Source organism: Mytilus edulis, chromosome 13, assembly GCF_963676685.1.
Source record: "Mytilus edulis chromosome 13, xbMytEdul2.2, whole genome shotgun sequence".
NCBI classification, from domain to species: Eukaryota; Metazoa; Mollusca; class Bivalvia; order Mytilida; family Mytilidae; genus Mytilus; species Mytilus edulis.
The window spans coordinates 47978323-47999516 of record NC_092356.1 but is presented as its reverse complement, the minus strand read 5'-3'; the positions used below and the strand labels follow the sequence as shown (position 1 = coordinate 47999516).

Sequence of the window (21194 nt, the reverse complement as noted above, 5' to 3'; positions counted from 1 at the left end):
AGCAAAATCCACCCGAGCTGTAGCTGTATATAAGAAATACAACCATGATTTTGAAAAGTAGTTTCGGTCCCTTGACCCAAAATCACATCTGCTCCCATTCTCTTTCTCACCCTTTCACATTCACACCACACAGGTAGGCACCCTTTTAAAGTTCTTGTGTTGAATAAGTTTTTAATCATGCTTTAGTTTTTTGTTAAGCTTGCTTGCAACTTTAAATTTGTTGCAGAAAACTCGACATCTATAGGGATAGTGATCAAGCGGCGGTGTTGGCTAACTTCTTAAAAGCTTTATATTTTAGAAGGTGAAAGACCTGGGTGCTTCATACATTGTATAAATATGCCTCATGTTACGAAGTTTCCGTCAGTAACATGTCCAATGTCCTTGACCTCATTTTCATGGTACAATGACCACTCGAAAAAAAAGTTCAGATTTTTTGTGATGTTGAATTCTCTCTTATTATAAGTAATAGCATAACTACATTTGATATGTGCGTACCTTGCAAGGTCCTCATGTCTGTCAGACTGTTTTCACTTGACCTCGACCTCATTTCATGGATTAGAGAACAAGGTTTAGTTTTGGTGGTCAAGTCCATATCTCAGATACTATAAGCAATAGGTCTAGTATATTAGGTGTATGGGAGGACTGTAAGGTGTACATGTCCAACTGGGAGACGCATCTGACCTTGACCTCATTTTCATGGTTTAGTGGTTGTAGTTAAATTTTTGTGTTTTGGTCTGTTTTTCTCGTACTAAATGCAATAGGTCGTCTATATTTGTTGTATGAAATGATTGTAAGGTGTACATGTCTAGTGGGCAGATGTCATGTGACCTTGACCTCATTTTCATGGTTCAGTGATCAAAGGTAAGTTTTTGAGTTTTGGTCTTTTTATATTTGGTGTATGGAAATATTTTATGATCTTTATGTCAGTTGCGCAGGTTTTATTTGACCTTGACCTCATTTTCACGTATCATTGCTCAGTATTAAGTTTTTGTGTTTTGGTCTATTTTCTTAAACTATAAGTAATAGGTCAACTACATATGTTGTATAGAAGCATTGTTAGCTGTACATGTCGGCCTGGCATGGTTCATCTGACCTTGACCTCATTTTCAAGGTTTATTGGTCTTTGTTTAGTTATCTTGGTTAATGTTAAGTTTATGAGACAGTTGTAATAAAGCTTTATAGTTAGGACTATCAACATAATATCAATGATTAGTATAGAAGGTGAGACATTTCAGCCTGTGCACTCTTGTTTTATAAAATAAAGAAAATACCCTTTTTATGCCCCACCTACGATAGTAGAGGTGCATTATGTTTTCTGGTCTGTGCCTTCATTCGTCTGTTCGTTCATCCGTTCGTTCGACCATTTGTTCATCCCGCTTCAGGTTAAAGTTTTTGGTCGAGGTAGTTTTTGATGAAGTTAAAGTCCAATCAATTTGAAACTTAGTACACATGTTCCCTATGATATGATCTTTCTAATTTTAATGTCAAATTAAAGAATTGACCCCAATTTCATGATCCACTGAACAAAGAAGAAGATAGTGTGAAGCTCAGGTTAAAGTTTTTGGTCAAGGTAGATTTTGATGAAGTTGAAGTCCAATCAACTTGAAACTTAGTACATATGTTAACTATGATATGATCTTTCTAATTTTAATGCCAAATTAAAGTATTGACCCCAATTTCACGGTCGAGTGAACATGTAAAATGATAGTGCGAGTGGGGCATCCGTGTGCTATGCACACATTCTTGTTTTTTATTGATTTGAAATAAGATAAAGTGCACTGCGTACATGTATGTGACATTCTTAAAACCTAAACATATTTTCTTTTGTGAATTATTTTGACAAAATGGATAAAAATTATTCTCATGATGATCAAAGACTCAGTCATTCGTCTTTAAGACTTTTAAGAGAAAGGCAGAAGATTTAAAACGGCTATCAAAATTGTCACAAACTATTACATGTATTAAAAAATCTTCAAAAATTTCATTCAAGAAAATGCAAATATTGTGATATATGCATCTAAAAATCATCTGCTATTTCAACCAGCATTTAAATAAAAAATTAAGATAAGAAACAAACAGATCTGAGGGGCAAATGTGTGGGGTGTGAAACAGTGATACATTTATACATGTTGAAGCAGGTGCCACTTAAATCTACAACTAGACAACATGAATTCCTCAGGGCTCGACATTAACGTTTGTCCGATTGTCCGGGACAAGTAGACACAGGTGTCGGGCAAGTAGATTCACCATACTACTTGTCCGATGGGACAAGTGAAAAATCAAGGTCAGATAAAAATAGATCAAATTCAAGACTTATACATTCCCAAAAATATGAATGATTGTTTTATTGATCATACTAAATGAAATAATTATTCATTGATTGAACCAGAGACATATAAAACTTGTATAATATGTCTCTGATTTGGAGTATTTGAACATGCTGGCAGCCATTGACCAGGGGGATATAAGTAAGGGGGAAAAAACCAATGTTAATGTATCTTCTTAGTATAAGCTTCTTTGAATTAGGAGCACCTCCATATGGAGTTTTACCTAAACTTTAAAATATTAAATTAAAGTATGTTTCATTTGATTTTGCTTTTATGCATAACAATACATTAAAAGAGGTTTTATTTGATAAGATCTATGATATAAAATTTAAGATAAAAAAAAAAAATCAATCTAAAAAGGCAGATTTTTTAGTGAAATGTGTATGTACTTTATAATCATATATCAATGTATATACAAATCAAAATAAATTGTAAAAGCTTGTTTTGACATCATCAATAAATTAAAAAGGTTTACTCATATACATGTTCAAGATGGCCAAGTGTATTTACATCCTTGGTTTAACCCATACCACTCCTAAAGAATGAATAGGTCCATAGGGGAACGTAGTGGTTTGGGAAGAAATGATGATTTAATGATTGACAAATGATAGTGACATTGAGTCAGAGAACACAGTCTTGCAAAAAATCTTTCATTCTGAAATAATGAAATGTATTTTGATGTGGTATTCATATAACATTACAAAATGCTCCTTTTATTAGGTACAATCAAAGCCCAAGTGTTATTATTGCATAAATCATCAATATGTTAGATTTTCAATTATGAATTCGGGCAAGTGAGTTAAGAGTTCGGACAAGCTGATTTTCTTGCCACTTGTCCGAAGGGACAAGTTAGAAAAAATGTTAATGTAGAGGCCTGTTCCTATAATATTTAAAATTGGTATAGATATAATGACACATTAGTATAATTGTTTTACTACAGTCCTACATTTATTGTATCATATATGATGATTTTTTTCTGTACCTGTAGTAAAACCATTATCTTCAAGACTTTCAGTTAAAATTCAAATGTGTTCAGTTCTATTTCTGTGCATCCTTAATACTTTCATGATCGGTGATTTTTTTGTTATTTATCTATACATGCTATAAATTTTGTATATAGTCTTAATTTTATTATTCTTTTAATTAGGAGGCTATGCAACAGCAGGAGGAGGAGCTGCCCCACCCCCACCACCACCCCAGGGATCTGGAAATTATTCACAATATCAGCAACCAGCTAGTGGATATTCAACTGACAACTATTCATCATCAGGTATAAACATGGCCATGGAGTTTAGAGATTATCATTTTCATTTTCATTAGAGAGTATCATTTTCATTTTGTTTAGAAAAAATCATTTTCATTTTGTTTAGAAAAAAATAATTTTCAATTTGTTTAGAAAAAATAATTTTCATTTTGTTTAGAGAATATTATTTTCATTTTGTTTAGAGAATATCATTTTCATTTCATCATTGTTCATTTTGAAAATACCATTTTCATTTTGTTTAGGTTGTGAATTAACTTTCTTTATCATGTTTATAATGGTTTTTGAAAACCACCTGCTAAAATAACATTCAAATAACAACTCAAAACAAAATATGCACCTTAATTTCATGGATTGATTTTTTTGGGATCACATTTTATATCTGCATTGTACCATGTGATGTCTTCAGGAGCTACATCTTTGTAATACATTTTGTAAACTATGTTTTGCATAATTTATGAATATATACGATTTGATTTTACATTTGATATACTCTACCATTTTACCCTGTCTCTAAATAGATATAATGTTGTATTAAGGTGGTACCTAACACTACAGGGAGATAACTCTTTAAAATCAGCTAAACGTTTTAATTACGTTGTGTTGTGAAGGGAATATTAAGCGTCCCAATGATCAAAATTAGTGTTTGTCAAACTGCTATGTAACCAGTGTAATTTTTCAGATAAATTGGTTGGTTCAAATGTTTCTAAAATTTTATATTTTTATCGAAAAGTAATGGTAAATACTTTGTCAAAATTGTATGAAATTTAAATGAGCCAAATTAATTTTAGTTAAAGTGTTGGGTACCACCTTAAGAGGGATGGTATTAATAATTAGGGCTGGTCAAGAAAATACAATGCTAACCTGTGGATAGCAAATTATATTTTTTTCCTATGGGTAGTCAGTCTTTGACTGATCTTATATATTTCTACAGTACTACAGAAAATAAATGATTTTGCAGTAGTTAGATGATGGCTGATTAATTTATTTTTTAGGATACAATTATTATTCATCTAACCAATATCAAGGACAACAGCAACCACCCGAGCCACCAGTGCCACCCACAACAACACAGAGCCCGTCACAATATTCCACATCAGCAACATCTTACTCAACATCATCATCAGCACCAACAACAACACAGTATTCAACAGCAGCCACACCAACAGACTCACAGTACTCAACATCACAAAGTCAACAGTATTCAACAAGTGGTAGTAACTCACAACCTTACTCTCAGTATAATTATTCTCAATATGGCAATTATACTCCAGAACAATATCAACAGATGTGGGCTAATTATAACCAGTATCAACAAAGCTCAACTACAGGCTATCAACAAGCAGGCCAAACTCAAGCAGTAACGACAAGTAGTACTACTCCTACTCAACAAGCACCTGCCCAGGCTACTGGATACCAGCAACAAAGTCCTGCTAATCCACCCTTACCAACAACGCCAACAACCCCTGGTTACCCACCACCCAGCCCAGCAGGTCAGCCGAGTTCAACTCCAGCAGCTGTTCCTACAACCAATGCAAGTACTACACCAACTAGTGGACAACCATACCAACAAGGCACAGGGTATCAAGGATCAAGCTACCCACCAACGAGCTATCAACAGGGAAGTAACTGGTACCAACAGGGACAAGGCAATTATGGGTACCAGTCTAGTTCAGGCTCTGGTTATCAGCAAAGCTCACAGCAAGGAACAAATCAGCCACCACCACCTCCAGATAAAACAAAAGAATCAACACCAGAAAAAGCTACTTCATCTTATCAAGGATATCAACAGGCAGGAAACAGTTACGGCTATCAACAGTCTGCTCCAGGATACCAGCAGGCAAAAGGCACTGAAAGCTATCCACAGGCAGGAAATTATCAGTCCCAGAGCAGTAGTGGATACCAAACTGCTTCAGCTTCAGGTAATACAGGTTACCAGCAGACACCAGGGGCTTCTGGTTACCAATCAGCACCACCAGTAGCTACAGGATACCAGCAGCCACAAGGTTCCTCTGGATATCAAACAGCTCCAGCCAGTACAGGTTATCAACAGACTCCAACTTCATCTGGTTACCAAACTGGACCTGCAAGTACTGGATACCAGCAGCCACCTAGTGGACCTACAAGTACAGGATACCAACAGCCTCCTAGTGGACCTGCAAGTACTGGATACCAGCAGCCACCTAGTGGACCTGCAAGTACAGGATACCAACAGCCTCCTAGTGGACCTGCCAGTACTGGGTACCAGCCACCTCCTCCAGGACCAACTGGTTACCAAACAGGACCAGGAAGCACTGGATATCAGCAAAGTCAAGGAAGCTCTGGATATCAGCAAGGACAAAGTAACACTGGATATCAGCAAAGTCAAGGAGGAACTGGATACCAACAAGGACCTGGTGGATACCAGCCAGGAGAGGTCAAGGGAAACACAGGATATCAGCAAGGCTCTGATGTCTCTGGCTACCAGCAAGGACCTCCTAGTAAACCTCCATACCAGCAAGGATCTGGTCCTGGAGGCCATAAACAGGACCCTACTGACTATCAGTCCAGTTATCCAAAAGATCCTCAAGGATATGGCACCCAGCCACCAATCAGTGATTATAAGGACAATAGTTCTAGTTACAGGGGTAGCAGTTCAAGTTACCAGCAGGATGCCAGATACCAACAAGGCAGTAACCCACCTGGAAGTAGCTATGACTACCAACAGTCAGGTCCTCCTACTGATTACCAACAAGGACAAAACTGGAACCAAGGTGACACAAAGCCAGGGTCCAGGTGGGGAAGTCAAACTGACACAAAGCCAGCATCTAGATGGGGTGATCAAGGGGAAACAAAGCCAGCGTCGAAATGGGATCAAGTTGATCCAAAGCCAGCGTCTAGATGGGGGAATCAAGGTGATGCAAAGCCAGCATCAAAATGGGATCAAGTTGAACCAAAACCAACATCCAGATGGGGGAATCAACCACCGGAATCAAATTATGACAAACATGGCCCAAGTCCATCAAATTATCCTCCAGGAAACCAAGGACCAACAGTACCACCGAGTACTCAGAAGCCAGGATATGGTGATTATCAACCACCACCACCAGCTAGAGCTACAGGCTTCAAACCAGATAATTTTCCATCTGATGATATGTATGATGATGGTCCACCAGATACAAGTGACAAACCATTTATGACAGGCATGGTCCCTTCACAATATTCAAGAGATGATGATAGATTTGATCGAAGAGGACGGGGAAGAGATTTCAGAGGTGGTCGAGGTGGAAGGGGACGTGGTTATGATGGACCTGATGATCGTGATAGTTTTGGACACAGAGGTGGTGGTCGTGGTGGACGAGGTGGTAGAGATCAAGACGATCGCTTTGATAGAGGCAGAGGCATGGGTGGTGACCGTTTTGCAGGACGTGGTGAAAGAAGGGAATCGGAAGACAGATTTGAAGGTCGAGGCAGAGGAAGAGACTTTGGCGGAGGAGGACGTGGTCGTGGCGGATTTGGACATGATGATGTGGTAAAAGGAGAATTTGATGATAATAGAGGAAGAGGGAAAAGTTTACTTGGTGAGTTTGCAGGTGACAGAGGAAGAGGAAGTGATTTTGGAGAAAACAGAGGGAGAGGTGGAGACTTTTTTGGTGATAACAGGGGAAGAGAAGGCGACCTCATGGGAGATAACAAAGGCAGAGGTGGAGATTTTATGGGAGATGCTAGAGGTAGGGACTTTGGAGATAACAGAGGAAGAGGTGGTTTTGGAGGTGACAGAAGAGGTGACCATAGAGGTGGATTTGGGGGTGACAGAAGAGGTGGTTTTGAAAATGACAGACGAGATGGATTTGAAAATGACAGGAGAGGAGGTTTTGGAGGTGACCACAGAGGTGGGTTTGGAGGTGATAGAAGAGGTGGATTTGACAATGACAGAATGGGTGGATTTGAAAATGATAGGAGAGGTGGATTTGACCCTGACAGGAGAGGTGGATTTGGAGGTGACCGAAGAGGTGGATTTGAAAATGATAGGAGAGGTGGATTTGGAGGTGACAGAAGAGGTGGATTTCATGGTGGAAGAGGGGGCGGAGGAATGAATGAAAGGGAAAGATCTTGGGACAATTCTAGGGACAGAGACAGTTCAAGGGACAGAGAACACTCTAGTTCAGTTAGAGCTTCAAGTAGGTCATTTGGTGGAAGGAAAGACAGTTTTAATGAGAACGAAAATAAGAATAAAATGGACATTGGTAAGGAGGACAGACAAGCTAAACGCAAAACAGAGAATGTGTCTTCTTCTCTTGTTGAAGATAAAAAGTCCCAACCTCCTGTCAAGATAGCTAAAGTTGACCCTCTAAAGCCAGATAAGGAGAAGAAAGATGTTAAGGAAGAAAAGCTGGATGACCTGAAGAAAACAGAAGAAGAATTGAAGAAAATAGATGATGAACCAATGGAAAGCAAGGGCAATTATTCGGATATTGATGAAGCAGAACTTGACAAGAAGATTGAGGCCATGAAACAACCATTGTACTGTAAACTTTGTGAAACAAAATTAAACAATGCAACACAAACAAAACAGCATTACGAGGGCAAACCACACATGAAGAAAGTTAGAGCATACAAAAATCAGGCAGCACTGGATGCCACATTGGCAAAAATAGCAGCAAAGAAAACTGGCGTTCCTACTGATGATAAAAAGACTGTTGAAAGTGGAAAAAAGGGGGATGGAGATAAGAAAGCTGATGAAGTCGCCAAGAAAGATGAGAAAGACGAGAAAAAGGATGCTGATACAAAACCAGGGGTATGTCTTGAATTTATTTTGTTAAAAGTTATATCTCAAGATTTCAAAGTTTGATTTGGTAAATTGTATATTAGAAAATAACAGAATATGAATAATAAGACACATAGGGTGGATACAATTCAGACAACAACTGTTCAATAAAAGACAACAAAAAAGAGCATCAAATGGTCACAGTATTGTTCCAGATGACATCACTGCTAGTTTCAAAGATTTAAGAAAATATCAAATTATTTAAAAAAAAAAAATGGCATTTTATTATCTTAGTTTGATCTAAACCTGTAATTAATTAAGGCTTGTAACCATAATTTCTATATTGACTCTCTACTGTAAGCCAAAAAATCAGCATAGATAATTAATTAATTGAAGATGTCACCTTTAGTGAGCTAAGGATTTACATGAGATATTACTTGTCCAATTCTTTTATAAAACTGTTGCCTCACTTGAGGCTGTGGTTTTAAAGAACTGCAATAAAATTGAGAATGGAAATTGGGAATGTGTCAAAGAGACAACAACCCGACCATAGAGCAGAATTGGTCTTCCATGCAGCTAGAAACTCCTGCACCCGGAGGCATGCTTCAGCTGACCCCTAAACAAATAGGTATACTAGTTCAATGATAATGGACGTCATACTAAACTCCAAATTATACACAAGAAACTAAAATTAAATATCATACAAGACTTACAAAGGCCAGAGGCTCCTGACAGGCGCAAAATTAGGGCAGGGTTAAACATGTTTTATGAGATCTCAACCCTCCCCCTATACCTCTAGCCAATGTAGAAAAAAAACAAACGCACAACAATACACATTGTATAACTAATAGTTTAAGAGAAGGATGAGTCTGATGAAAGTTTGATGATTAATACTATATGTTTTTGTAGGATATAGACTTTCCAGATACTTGTGATATATGTGAGATGGCATTCCAGCACCCCTCAATGGCAGAGGCCCATTTCAAGGGTAAAAATCATAAAAAGAAGATGTTAAAGTTAGAAGGCAAACAAGATGTAGGATTTGAACTTCTTGAGGAAGATGCACCACATATTTCCAAGTAAGAATATTAAAAGAAATGTAGAGACAATAAAATGGTAAATATAGCCAAATGAAAATGGTTGTAATGTCTCGCACTCAAGAAAATAATGAAGAGCAGAACCCATACTATATACTAAGTAAAGTCAAAATAATGTGGACCATGCAAACTATAAAAAAGAAGATGTGGTATTATTGTCAATGATACAACTCTTCTCAGGAGGCCAAATAACACAGAAATAAACAACTATAGATCAATGTACGGCCTTCAACAATGAGTAAAGCCCATACCTCATTGTCAACTTTAAAAGGCCCCAAAATGAAAAACGTAAAATTTAAAGTCTGGCTGATGTCTGTCTAGTACAAAGCAGGGATTATATATATTCCTATCACATGAACTTGTTCTTGACCTGAATAGGCATTTAATTTGCCACTGAACTTTAAACAGTCATCAATCATAATTTGGATTTTTTTAAATATTTATTTTATTAAATAGTCATGTGCAATAAACATATACACTTTGATGCACTATCACAAATTGAAAGTTGATTACCAGTATGGTGTTGATTAAAACAAAATCCAGTTAGGGAGAAAGTATGATAGAGGAGCACTTTTGACCCCTTGAATTGGAAAATCAAAATGTACATGTACTATAAATCTAGCAAATAACATCATGCAGATTCTTATAAAACGTAAGTCTGTAATTTTATTTTTAAAATTTTGTCTCTTCCATAAAAAAGAAGAACATGTGGTATGGTTGTCAATGAGACAACTCTCTACAAGAGACCAAATGACATAGGAAATTAACAGCTATACATCACAGTACAGCCTTCAACAATGAACAAATAAAATAAAATTGAGAATGGAAATGGGGAATGTGTCAAAGAGACAACAACCCGACCAAATAAAAAACAACAGCAGAGGGTCACCAACAGGTCTTCAATGTAGCGAGAAATTGCAACACCCTGAGGCGTCTTTCAGCTGGCCCCTAAACAAATATATACTAGTCCAGTGATAATGAACGCCATACTAATTTCCAAATTGTACACAAGAAACTAAAATTAAAATAATACAAGACTAACAAAGGCCAGAGAAGCCCATACCTCATAGTTAGCTCTGTTATATACTAAGAAATTTATTGTTTGTGACAAGGTACCAATTTAACATTACTCCCATTTTATGAAACCTCTCATAAAATAATAAAATTTTCTGAAAAATGCCTTTAGAGAAATTTTTTAGAATTGTTTTTGATTAATTTTTGTGGTCTTGTTTTTGTAGGGAAGTAGAAATATTTAAATGTTGTTTATGTAATCATCAGACAATGTTTGAAGACAATATATTTGAACATTTAAATAGTGAAAAGCACAGACAGAAAGCAGGACGTGGTCCACTGCCTATGTATGGACCTGGTGGGAAAATAACATTGATTAAAGGTAAGGTTATAGTGGTTAGTTACTTAATCCTCTTTCCCCCTCTGCAGGTGTCAATCGAAGAGCTATCTGTAGTGGTAAGGCAAAAGATTTATGTTTTTGAACTCAACAATATGTGTAATGCATTGGCAATATTTATTTTCTTGGAGTACACATTTTAGAATATTGATTTTATTGAATAAAATGTTAATGTGTCGTCAATAATGAATGAAATTTGAAGAATCAAAATTATTTTAATTATTAAGTGTCAGAAATAACCATTCCTTGCCCTCTATTATGTGAGGGCCTTACATAAAAAGATAAAATTTGTAGGGTTCAATGCACTTCTTTTGTGATCCCCCCAAAAAAGAAGAAAATAGTTAATTACAAAAATATTAAGAAAAAACAACAAAAGAACACACCAACACTTCACTCCTTCAAAAACAAACCTGTGATTAAACAACCCTCAGACCTTAGAAAGATATACAATTTTATTATAGATAGAGATAAACTGTAAACAGCAATAATGTTCAGCAAAGTAAGATCTACAAATAATTTAACATGACCAAAATTGTCAGTTGATCCCTTAAGGAGTTACTGCCATTTATAGTAATTTTTTAACAATTTTTTAACAATTTTCATAAATTTTTGTAAATTTTTGTAGATTTTTTGAAAATATTTTTCACTGTAATTACTGGGCCAAGTTCATTATAGATAGAGATAATTGTAGCAACAAGAATGTTCTTTAAAGTAAGATCTATAAACACATCATGATCATCAAAACACAATTTTGTTATGAATTTATCTGTGTCCATTGTTTAATATGCACCAAGGTGAGCAACACAGGCTCTTGAGAGCCTCTAGTTTTTGTCGAGCCTGCAACTTTTGTTGCAGAAAGCTCGACATAGGTATAGTGATCCGGCGGCGGCGGCGGCGTTAGCTAACTTCTTAAAAGCTTTATATTTTAGAAGGTGTAAGACCTGGATGCTTCATACTTTGTATATAGATGCCTCATGTTACGAAATTTCCGTCAGTCACATATCCAATGTCCTTGACCTCATTTTCATGGTTCAGTGACCACTTGAAAAAAAAGTTCAGATTTTTTATAATGTTGAATTCTCTCTTATTATAAGTAATAGGATAACTATATTTGATATGTGCGTACCTTGCAAGGTTCTCATGTCTGTCAGACAGTTTTCACTTGACCTCGACCTCATTTCATGGATCAGTGAACAAGGTTAAGTTTTGGTGGTCAAGTCCATATCTCAGATACTATAAGCAATAGGGCTAGTATATTTGGTGTATGGAAGGACTGTAAGGTGTACATGTCCAACTGGCAGTTGTCATTTGACCTTGACCTCATTTTCATGGTTCAGTGGTTATAGTTAAATTTTTGTGTTTTGGTCTGTTTTTCTCATACTATATGCAATAGGTCTACTATATTTGTTGTATGGAATGATTGTAAGGTGTACCTGTCTAGCGGGCTGATGTCATGTGACCTTGACCTCATTTTCATGGTTCAGTGGTCAAAGTTAAGTTTTTGAGTTTTGGTCTTTTTATCTAATACTATATGCCATAGGTCATCTATATTTGGTTAATGGAAATATTTTATGATCTTTATGTCAGTCGCACAGGTTTTATTTGACCTTGACCTCATTTTCACGGTTCATTGCACAGTGTTAAGTTTTTGTGTTTTGGTCTATTTTTCTTAAACTATAAGTAATAGGTCAACTATATATGTTGTATAGAAGCATTGTTAGCTGTACATGTCTGCCTGGCATGGTTCATCTGACCATGACCTCATTTTCAAGGTTCATTGGTCTTTGTTTAGTTACCTTGGTAAATGTTAAGTTTATGTGACAGTTGTATTAAAGCTTAGCTTTATACTTAGGACTATCAGCATAATATCATTGATTAGTATAGAAGGCGAGACATTTCAGTGTGTGCACTCTTGTTAAATCTGAAATTTAATGATTTATTTTTAGAAGACTTATAGAACTCTAATGGGCTATACATGTTAATGTCAGAGAGAGTAAGACAGTGGATTATTGCTGATGAAATATAACAATGTTAGAATCATGGGATAAGAAATAAAACAAATGGTTACCATTCCAGTTACAAAAGACGTTAAAATTCTGATTTTAATCTAACAAAACATACTGAGTAAAAAAATCAGCAGACATTTAAAGGGTTACACTTCACTTTTTCCAAGGACAATTGTTCTGTGTAGATACCTTTAGAATAAACTATATAAAAAAAGAAAAGATCAATAGATATAGGAAGATGTGGTATGAGTGCCAATGAGACAACTCTCCATCCAAATAACAATTTATAAAAGTAAACCATTAATTTTTTTTTTTATATTCACATTCAAGTTTAAACAATCAACAGATACTGTATGCATTAAAGAATTTTAAATTATTTTTTAGACGATGGACCAAGTTTGCTTGGCCCAGGTCCACCTTTAGGAGGGCATGGTCATGGCCCAAGACCACCAATAAATAAGGGCCAAAGACCACCATCACTCTTAGATATGGATGAACCACCTCCTAGAGCTCTGTTAGACATGAGACTTAACAGAGGTGGTCCTAGGAGACCTAGTATAGAACCTGGACCTGGAATGATTGATAACGCTCCATCTAATAGGTCTCCATTGTTTGATGGCCCCCCAAGGCGATTTGATGGACCAAGGGGTCGTGGTGGTTTTGATGGACCTAGAGGTCGTGATGATTTTGATAGACCTAGGGGTCCTCCTGGATTTGATGTACCTAGAGATTTTGATGGGCCAAGAGGTCCTGGAGGCTTTGATGGACCTAGAGGCCCTGGGGGCTTTGATGGACCCAGAGGTCCTGGAGGCTTTGATGGACCCAGAGGTCGTGGTGGCTTTGATAGACATAGAGGACGTGGGGGCTTTGATGGACCAAGGGGACGTGATGATTTTGATAGACCTAGGGGTCCTTTTGGATTTGATGGACCTAGAGACTTTGATGATTTCGATGGGCCGAGGGGTCGTGGGGGTTTTGATGGACCTAGAGGCATGTTTGATATGCCCCATGATAGATTCCGTGAACCATTCAGGGAAAGGCCTCCTTTTGATCTTATGGAAGTGAGCGATGAAGAAGTGGACCGTGACCCAAATCCCTTCAGGAGTTTGGAGAGAAGAGAAAGAAAATCCAGAAACTTTAGAAATGATGATGTGCCATTTGACCGTCGCAATCGTAGAGGTCCAATGGGTCGTAGAAATTCAGCAGATGAAGAAATGTCATGATTCATATTGTAACACAAACATGTATAGTAGAAGTCATTTTACTGTTTAAGTACCATTCATTTAGACATCTGCCATTCACATACATCTCAGGTGACCATTGTCCAAATGTTAACACTACATTCAAAATGTAAAAAGAAAAAAAATACTTTTCTGTTTGAATGGTTGAATTGATATGTGGGGGTTTTCATCTAATCACTTAGAATTTTAATTCAATTTCATGGTTTTATATTTTTGTACAGATTTTTCATGTATGTTTGACATAAACATTGGCCCATTTATTTCCCAGAAAAAGCAGCTGCAATCATTTAAAGGTTTCATTATCTAAAACACATGTTCATTTGAGCAGTGTTATAATGGTCACTTTGTCATGTCAGATATTCTTTAGTTACTGTATTTACATATATGTCCCTTTCCCACGGAGTATCAAAACATAATTTTATTTCTTTTTATTCATCATTGTTACTAAGTATTGTAGAATTCCTTTGGGATACTATATCATAGCACCCCTCGGATACAAAGTATCCTAGAATTCCTGGGTAGTAGCAAACTATAATTGTCACATTATGAGAGAAATATTTACCAATGAAGCTGGAATAATGTACTCTTAAAGTTGGGATGTAAATTTTGGTTTTCTTCAACCTAAGTAGATAAATGAATCCACCTTATCAGATATAGCTTGATTTGTCATTACCAGAGATATGAGAACAATGTATTCAAGTAGTTGATTAAAAAGTCAATCTTTCGCATCCACAATTTGGCTGAATCTGACTCCTACTACTGGTATGCAGGAGTGCTCTTGATATTAAAGTATTGACATTTTTTTTAATTTATTCATCATCGAACTAGACTGGCATCAAATTACCTCATGTGTATAGATTGTTCTATGCATATGGCATTCTCATATTTTCACCCCTGTGGTATGTCTGTTAAATTTATTAAATTACTTTTATAGCCTATATAGTTTTTATGCAAATTTATGGCTATTCAATTAACTTGGATGTAGGAGGGAAGGAAGAGAGCTTTAAATTCCATCAACAACAAACATACTAGGAGTAATTTTACCCTTAATAGTACATTTATTCCAAAAGCCCTTGAGTTCATTTTTAATTCGTTTTCAGTTTTAGTCCATAATTAAGTCCATCGTAACTTTTTAAAAGTGTTTGTGACCAAAATGTTGTCAATTATCCAGGTTATTTTTAGGGTTTATTTTGTATTGAGATAGTGGGTGTGTCAAGGGATACCTTATTTAACTATGTAATTTTGAATGATTAATTATCATTACAAATTGAGGAAATTACATCTATTTTGTGTTATATATAGTAACAAAAGAATTCAAGATATAAAAGTGGGATTTTTGGTGTGTATGTATTGGTTGAATTTACAAAGCTGATAAAAATATTTTTGTTGTTTGGGTTTCAACATAGTTGTACATTGTGTTATAATTCTGTTATGATTTTTAATTAAGCTGTATTTAATTGATGTGTTATCACAAGTTGATATTTACCTAGTAGGCAGTAGGCTGAAATAAATATTAATTAAGAACTATCTGTAATGAAGGCATCTTGTATCCTCCAAAGATATGGATATTTATTATTTTTTATGTGACTGAGCCATAATCTTTTTAATGCTTGACAATGTTATATGTATAATTTTGAATTGTTTTGGTGAATATATGGTTATTTGTAAGAAAGGTATATATATATGTGAGTCATTAAGAAAGAAATATTCTTATTATAAGTTTTTTTGCTATTTAAAATAGCACATAACTATGATGGTTTATCATATGATAAGGGTCATTCATCACCATTTTTTTCATTTTGTTTTTTTATTCTTTGCATTCAAATTAACATTTTAATGAGGTGTAAATTAATGTCTTAAATTTAGTTTGAACCTCAATTTACAGTTTGAACCCAAAATTGTATAGTGCTTAAACAAAAGAAACCATAGATGCATGGTTATGTAATATTAAAATTCACGAATTATTTATATGAAAATTAAAGTATATGAGGCAGATACGCGTTAGGCAGTAATCAAAGTATATATATACCGGTGGTAAAAATGATCATATAACTGGAAAACACTGAATTGAATAAAAATACAGCATAAACCTTGAATTTATTTATCAATTATCTTGCAACTGCAGGTCAATTCTATTTTAATTTAACCAAGAGCAAACCAAAGCAACATCATATTGAAGGTACCATTATAAAGATGAATGGTCTTTCTCTTAAACAATATATATTTCCAAGTGTTTGTCTTTCCCTGATTTATGGTTTTTGTCGAGCCTGCAACTTTTGTTGTAGAAAGCTCGACATGGGGGTAGTGATCTGGCGGCGTAGGCGGCTAACTTCTTAAAAGCTTTATATTATAGAAGGTGGAAGACCTGGATGCTTCATACTTTGTATATAGATGCCTCATGTTACGAACTTTCTGTCAGTCACATGTCCAATGTCTTTCACCTCATTTTCATGGTTCAGTGCACATGACTACTTCAAAAAAAAGTTAAGATTTTTTGTAATGATAAATTCTCTCTCATAAGTAATATAATAACTATATTTGGTATGTGCGTTTCTTGCAATGTCCTCATGCCCGTCAGACAGGTTTCACTTGACCTCAACCTCATCTCATATAAGTTGTATGGAAGGACTGTTAGGTGTACATGTCCAACTGACAGGTGTCATCTGACCTTAACCTCATTTTCATGGTTCAGTGGTCAAAGTTAATTTTTGAGTTTTGATGTATTTTTCCAATACTTTATGCAATAGGTCAACTTTATTTGGTGTATGGAAATATTTTATGATCTATATGTCAGTTGTGCAGGGTTTATTTGACCTTGACCTCATTTTCATGGTTCATTGCTAAGTGAATTAAGTATTTGTGTTTTGGTTTGTTTTTCTTAACTTATAAGCAAGAGGTCAACTTTATTTGTTGTATGGAAGAATTGTAAGTCGTACATGTCTGCCTGGCATGGTTCATCTGACCTTGACCTCATTTGCATGGTTCATTGATCAATGTTTAGTTTTCTTGGTTAATGTTGAGTTTATGTGACAGTTGTAAAAAAGCTTTATATTTAGGACTATCAACATACATTTGTAATATTGATGATTAGTAAAGAAGGCGAGACATTTCAGCGTGTGAACTCTTGTTAATTGGATACCTTTTTACTGTTTTTTTTAAAGATTTATTTTTCTTTAGATAGTATCTTTTATAATAACCAATAAAGCAACTTTGGTTTAAGTATCTAACATTTTAAAACAGTTCTTGAACATTAGAACATGTTGAAAGAATTAAACCTGAAATGACATCTTTCAAGAAAATTGATAAATACATGTATGGTTTATTTTGTGAAATGAACTTTAATCCAGGAAATGGATATCAAAACAAAAGGTTAGAAGCACTTCTTGCCGTTTAATAGAGAAAAAAAAACATATTTTTGTTTCTTAAAAAAGTTGTCTGTCTATTTTGAATTCCTCCATTGTAGGTCATCAATACCATTCTCAAAACTGATCTTGAAAATAAAAAGTTATTAAAAACAAAAATTCATGTACTGTTTTATTTTCATGTTAAGTGACATCTTAAAAACAATATTGAGTGTACATTTATCACTGTATAATTAGAAACTGAAATTTATTTGTATGAGCATGTCCTCAAATTTTAATAAATAAACTAACATATTTGTACATTGTTCAAAAATACAAAAACAAATCTTGAATTTACCAAAATCTGTTTTTTTTATAGCTGTTTGGTATGAGGAAGTGATTCCGTTTACATTTTTGCGCAACTGTAAGTGAAACACGAGACAGGAACAAAATTATGTTTAAAAAAGTAAAAAGACACTAACAGTGCAATAAACATTTAAAATGACACACATTGCCATGGCCAAAAGAAGAGTTATGCTGGAAAGACTAAAAAAGTCCTAACAAATACCACTCAAGTTAGAACAGTTCAAATCCAAACAAATTTGGGATGGATTCTGGTGCTTTGGATTGTTATTGGTTTCTGCTTCACCTCATTGCCGTTTTTATTCTAATAATTTTCATTATGTACAAGATTGCATCTACCATTTTGTAAAACATGAAAAGTAGGAAAAAAGTTATTTGGAGCATTTGCACTAGATGTGGATATTATATTTATAGTTCATCAAGTCAGAGACATACCTTAAACTATAAGAATGATTGATGTTAATCTGTTTGGTAATTAACCTATATTTCTTTGTATATGCAGCATTAACGTCCTGTTTTGTGAGTGTTTTTAGTGTTACCGTCACAAATACAAATGGGAAGATAATCTGTGTTTGATAGTGTTTTGTTTATGTAATTGTCACAATAAATACAAATATAGGAAAAACAAGAGTTGTTTGGGTGTGTGTTGTTACTCATAAAATACAAATAAAAAAAGAGATTTGCCACAATAAATAAATATTTATTTTTGTTGAAATGCCCATAGAACATTTGTATACAGTGAGTTAGCAATATTGCTATATCCTCTTTGTTTAATGCTGGTTAATATTATCAACATGGTCTTTATTTTTTAAGATGTATGCAATGTTTTGAGCCCGCCATTGGTTTAAGTTTAGCTATGATGTTAATTTTGTTTGTACGCTGTTATTGGGATTGATAAAACATACGAGAAAGTCAAATATGCCTTACGATGTCACACAGAAAAAAAAGCAATCAGAACACTTTTACCTACATTAGCAGGCATAGATCATTGAAAAGAAGTTTCAAACCTGCATTACAAATTCTTCTACATTCTTCAACAAAGGCCATTTTATCGTAAAACTTGTACACTTCTCAGCAAACCTCATGGTCTCATTTCTAGTTATACACTGAGGTATATTATATATTTATATGCAGCTTATTGGGTTGAACTAAAATGTTTGTCAATATCTAATTTCAATCTTTCATATTGCTACTTGTTAACCATTTTTATGATACACCATTATAAATTGTCATTTAAACCTGATGTAAGATCTCTGTTTTATTGTACAACATTGGTTAATAAAGTGTTGTTATTATAATTTAGTTACTTTGCTTTTCTGTTTATTTGTAAATCAAGACTTGGGATTAAGGAATGGAAGAATAGAAAGTCGCTTAAATTTTCCAAGTTAAGAGTAAATTATTTTACAACTTCTTTCAAATTTGTTATGGCATACTCATGATCAGTTCATATTGACATGTTTTATTTTTACATTGAAATTTAGGACTTTTAAGGGTCCCATATTAATGTGAATTCAAAATAATTTTGCTTTTGCGACAGAATCAGTATGCATAATCTGAACCAATGTAAGCTTGTGCTGCAACTTGCAAGTTGTGAAGAAAACTTCAAATGGTTTATTGTTGTGAAAATTAATGAAGGAAAGGTTTGGTAAAAATAACAAACCTTATAATCGAATTTCAATAGTGTTATAATGTAACATTTCTTGGAACTCCACAAGTGATCTCAATTCTTTGTTTATTTTAAAATCACATTAAGGTGGTACCCAACACTTTAGCTAAAATTAATTTCGGTCGTTTAATTTTCTTAAAATTTTGACAAAATATTTACTTTGACCCTTTTACAAAAATATAAAAATTTCAAAAAATTTTAACCAACCGTTTTATCGGAAAAATTACACTGGTTATATAGCAGTTTGACAAACACTTATTTTGATCATTGAGAAGCTTAATATTCCCTTAACAACACAACGTAATTAAAACGTTTAGCTGATTTTACAGAGTTATCTCCCTGTAGTGTTAGGTATCACATTAATAAGTGTTAGAAACAATTTTCTGACATGACAGTATATGACAAGAATAACTCATAACCAGCACTCTATATGGCCAGCACCATGATTTTTTCACTCGTGTGAAAAATAAGCAGTTATGAACAAATGCAGCACTGTTGTAAAGATTGAGTTCCTTGTAATAACATTGACATTATCAATCGGGGAGAAATTTACCTTTAATCTGGCTGCTGATTTTGTATCGAAATAGAAGATAAATAAATCTCATATTGGCTACATTTATATTTGATCCTTTTATAGGTTTTAATAGTTATCAAAGGTACCAGGATTATAATTTAATATGTCAGACGCGCGTTTCTTCTATATAAGACTCATCAGTGATGCTCAGATCAAAATAGTTATAAAGTCAAATAAGTACAAAGTTGAAAAGCACTGAGGACCCAAATTTCAAAAAGTTGTGCCAAATACTGCTAAGGTAATATAATATTCTATTAAACCCGATAACAACGATTTGTTTTTGGTTGTAGAGTGTCGAACATCTATATCAATAATTGGCCTGTCAACACTGAAGTTTTTAGTTTAAACCCCTGGTGAGACAGTTGCAATCATGTTGGAATTTTGATCGATGAGGATTTCCAGTTTTTCTGTCGAATGTTGGTCGTTCTCTTCTGATTTGTCGTTTCTTCTAATAAAAATGGCAGCCATAAGACAATAACAAACAAATCCAAGGAGTAAACAAAGACTCACAAAACCAAAGGACATTATCATGAACAGTTATAAATGATAAATAAGAAACAACACGAACTCCACTAAAAACCGGGAGTGAAATCAGGTGTTCCATAAGGGTAAGCATATCCTGAACCGTATACGGCACCTGTCGTGTTATTTCAGTTCAGTAATGATGGAAGGTTATTATGACTGAGGAAGAATATCAGATATGATTTCTGACACACTTTTGTCATAATGGCCAATCAGCTCATTATGGCGACCGTAAAATTTCTTGAGTTATGACCTTATTTTGATTTATTCATAGCCCTGTCTTAGCCAAAAGTGTTGAAAGTGGCATTAACCACCAACAAACTGTCATCAAAATATAGGTATATAATTTTAGATCTAGCAAGGATAATTCCAAGCCAAATATTCTAAATTTGAGGATAGAAGTTACTTTAATTTGTATGAAAAGATATAGTGGGTGGCTATATGACAAGGCATGAATTATAAAGAAATAACATAACAGTACTTCTACTGCTGAACTGTATTAGGAGAGTTAATAATAATCTTCATACCATGAACTGAAAAAACCAACAAGAGCCAGCATTCTCGAACTGACGTGTGGTAATCTACACACACAGAACAATTGGTTCTACAATGAAAACCGTGAGAGGATCTTCAGGTTGTGC

The 21194-nt window shown here is 34.7% G+C and overlaps 1 protein-coding gene across 2 annotated transcripts in view; it reads left to right on the top strand.

Moving 5' to 3' along the window:
• LOC139500785 (hornerin-like) overlaps window positions 1-19093 on the top strand; it is a 28250-nt gene extending 9157 nt beyond the window's left edge. The window contains exons 2-6 of one of the 2 annotated variants that reach the window (XM_071289625.1): window positions 3475-3597; window positions 4584-8365; window positions 9245-9414; window positions 10749-10825; window positions 13231-19093. In XM_071289625.1, coding sequence (XP_071145726.1) covers window positions 3475-3597; window positions 4584-8365; window positions 9245-9414; window positions 10749-10825; window positions 13231-14069 — 4991 coding nt within the window. In that variant the 3' untranslated portion in view covers window positions 14070-19093. Of the gene's footprint in view, window positions 1-3474; window positions 3598-4583; window positions 8366-9244; window positions 9415-10670; window positions 10826-13230 lie in introns of both variants that reach the window. The other variant, XM_071289624.1, reaches the window with a different exon arrangement.
• Window positions 19094-21194: the final 2101 nt, after the last annotated feature.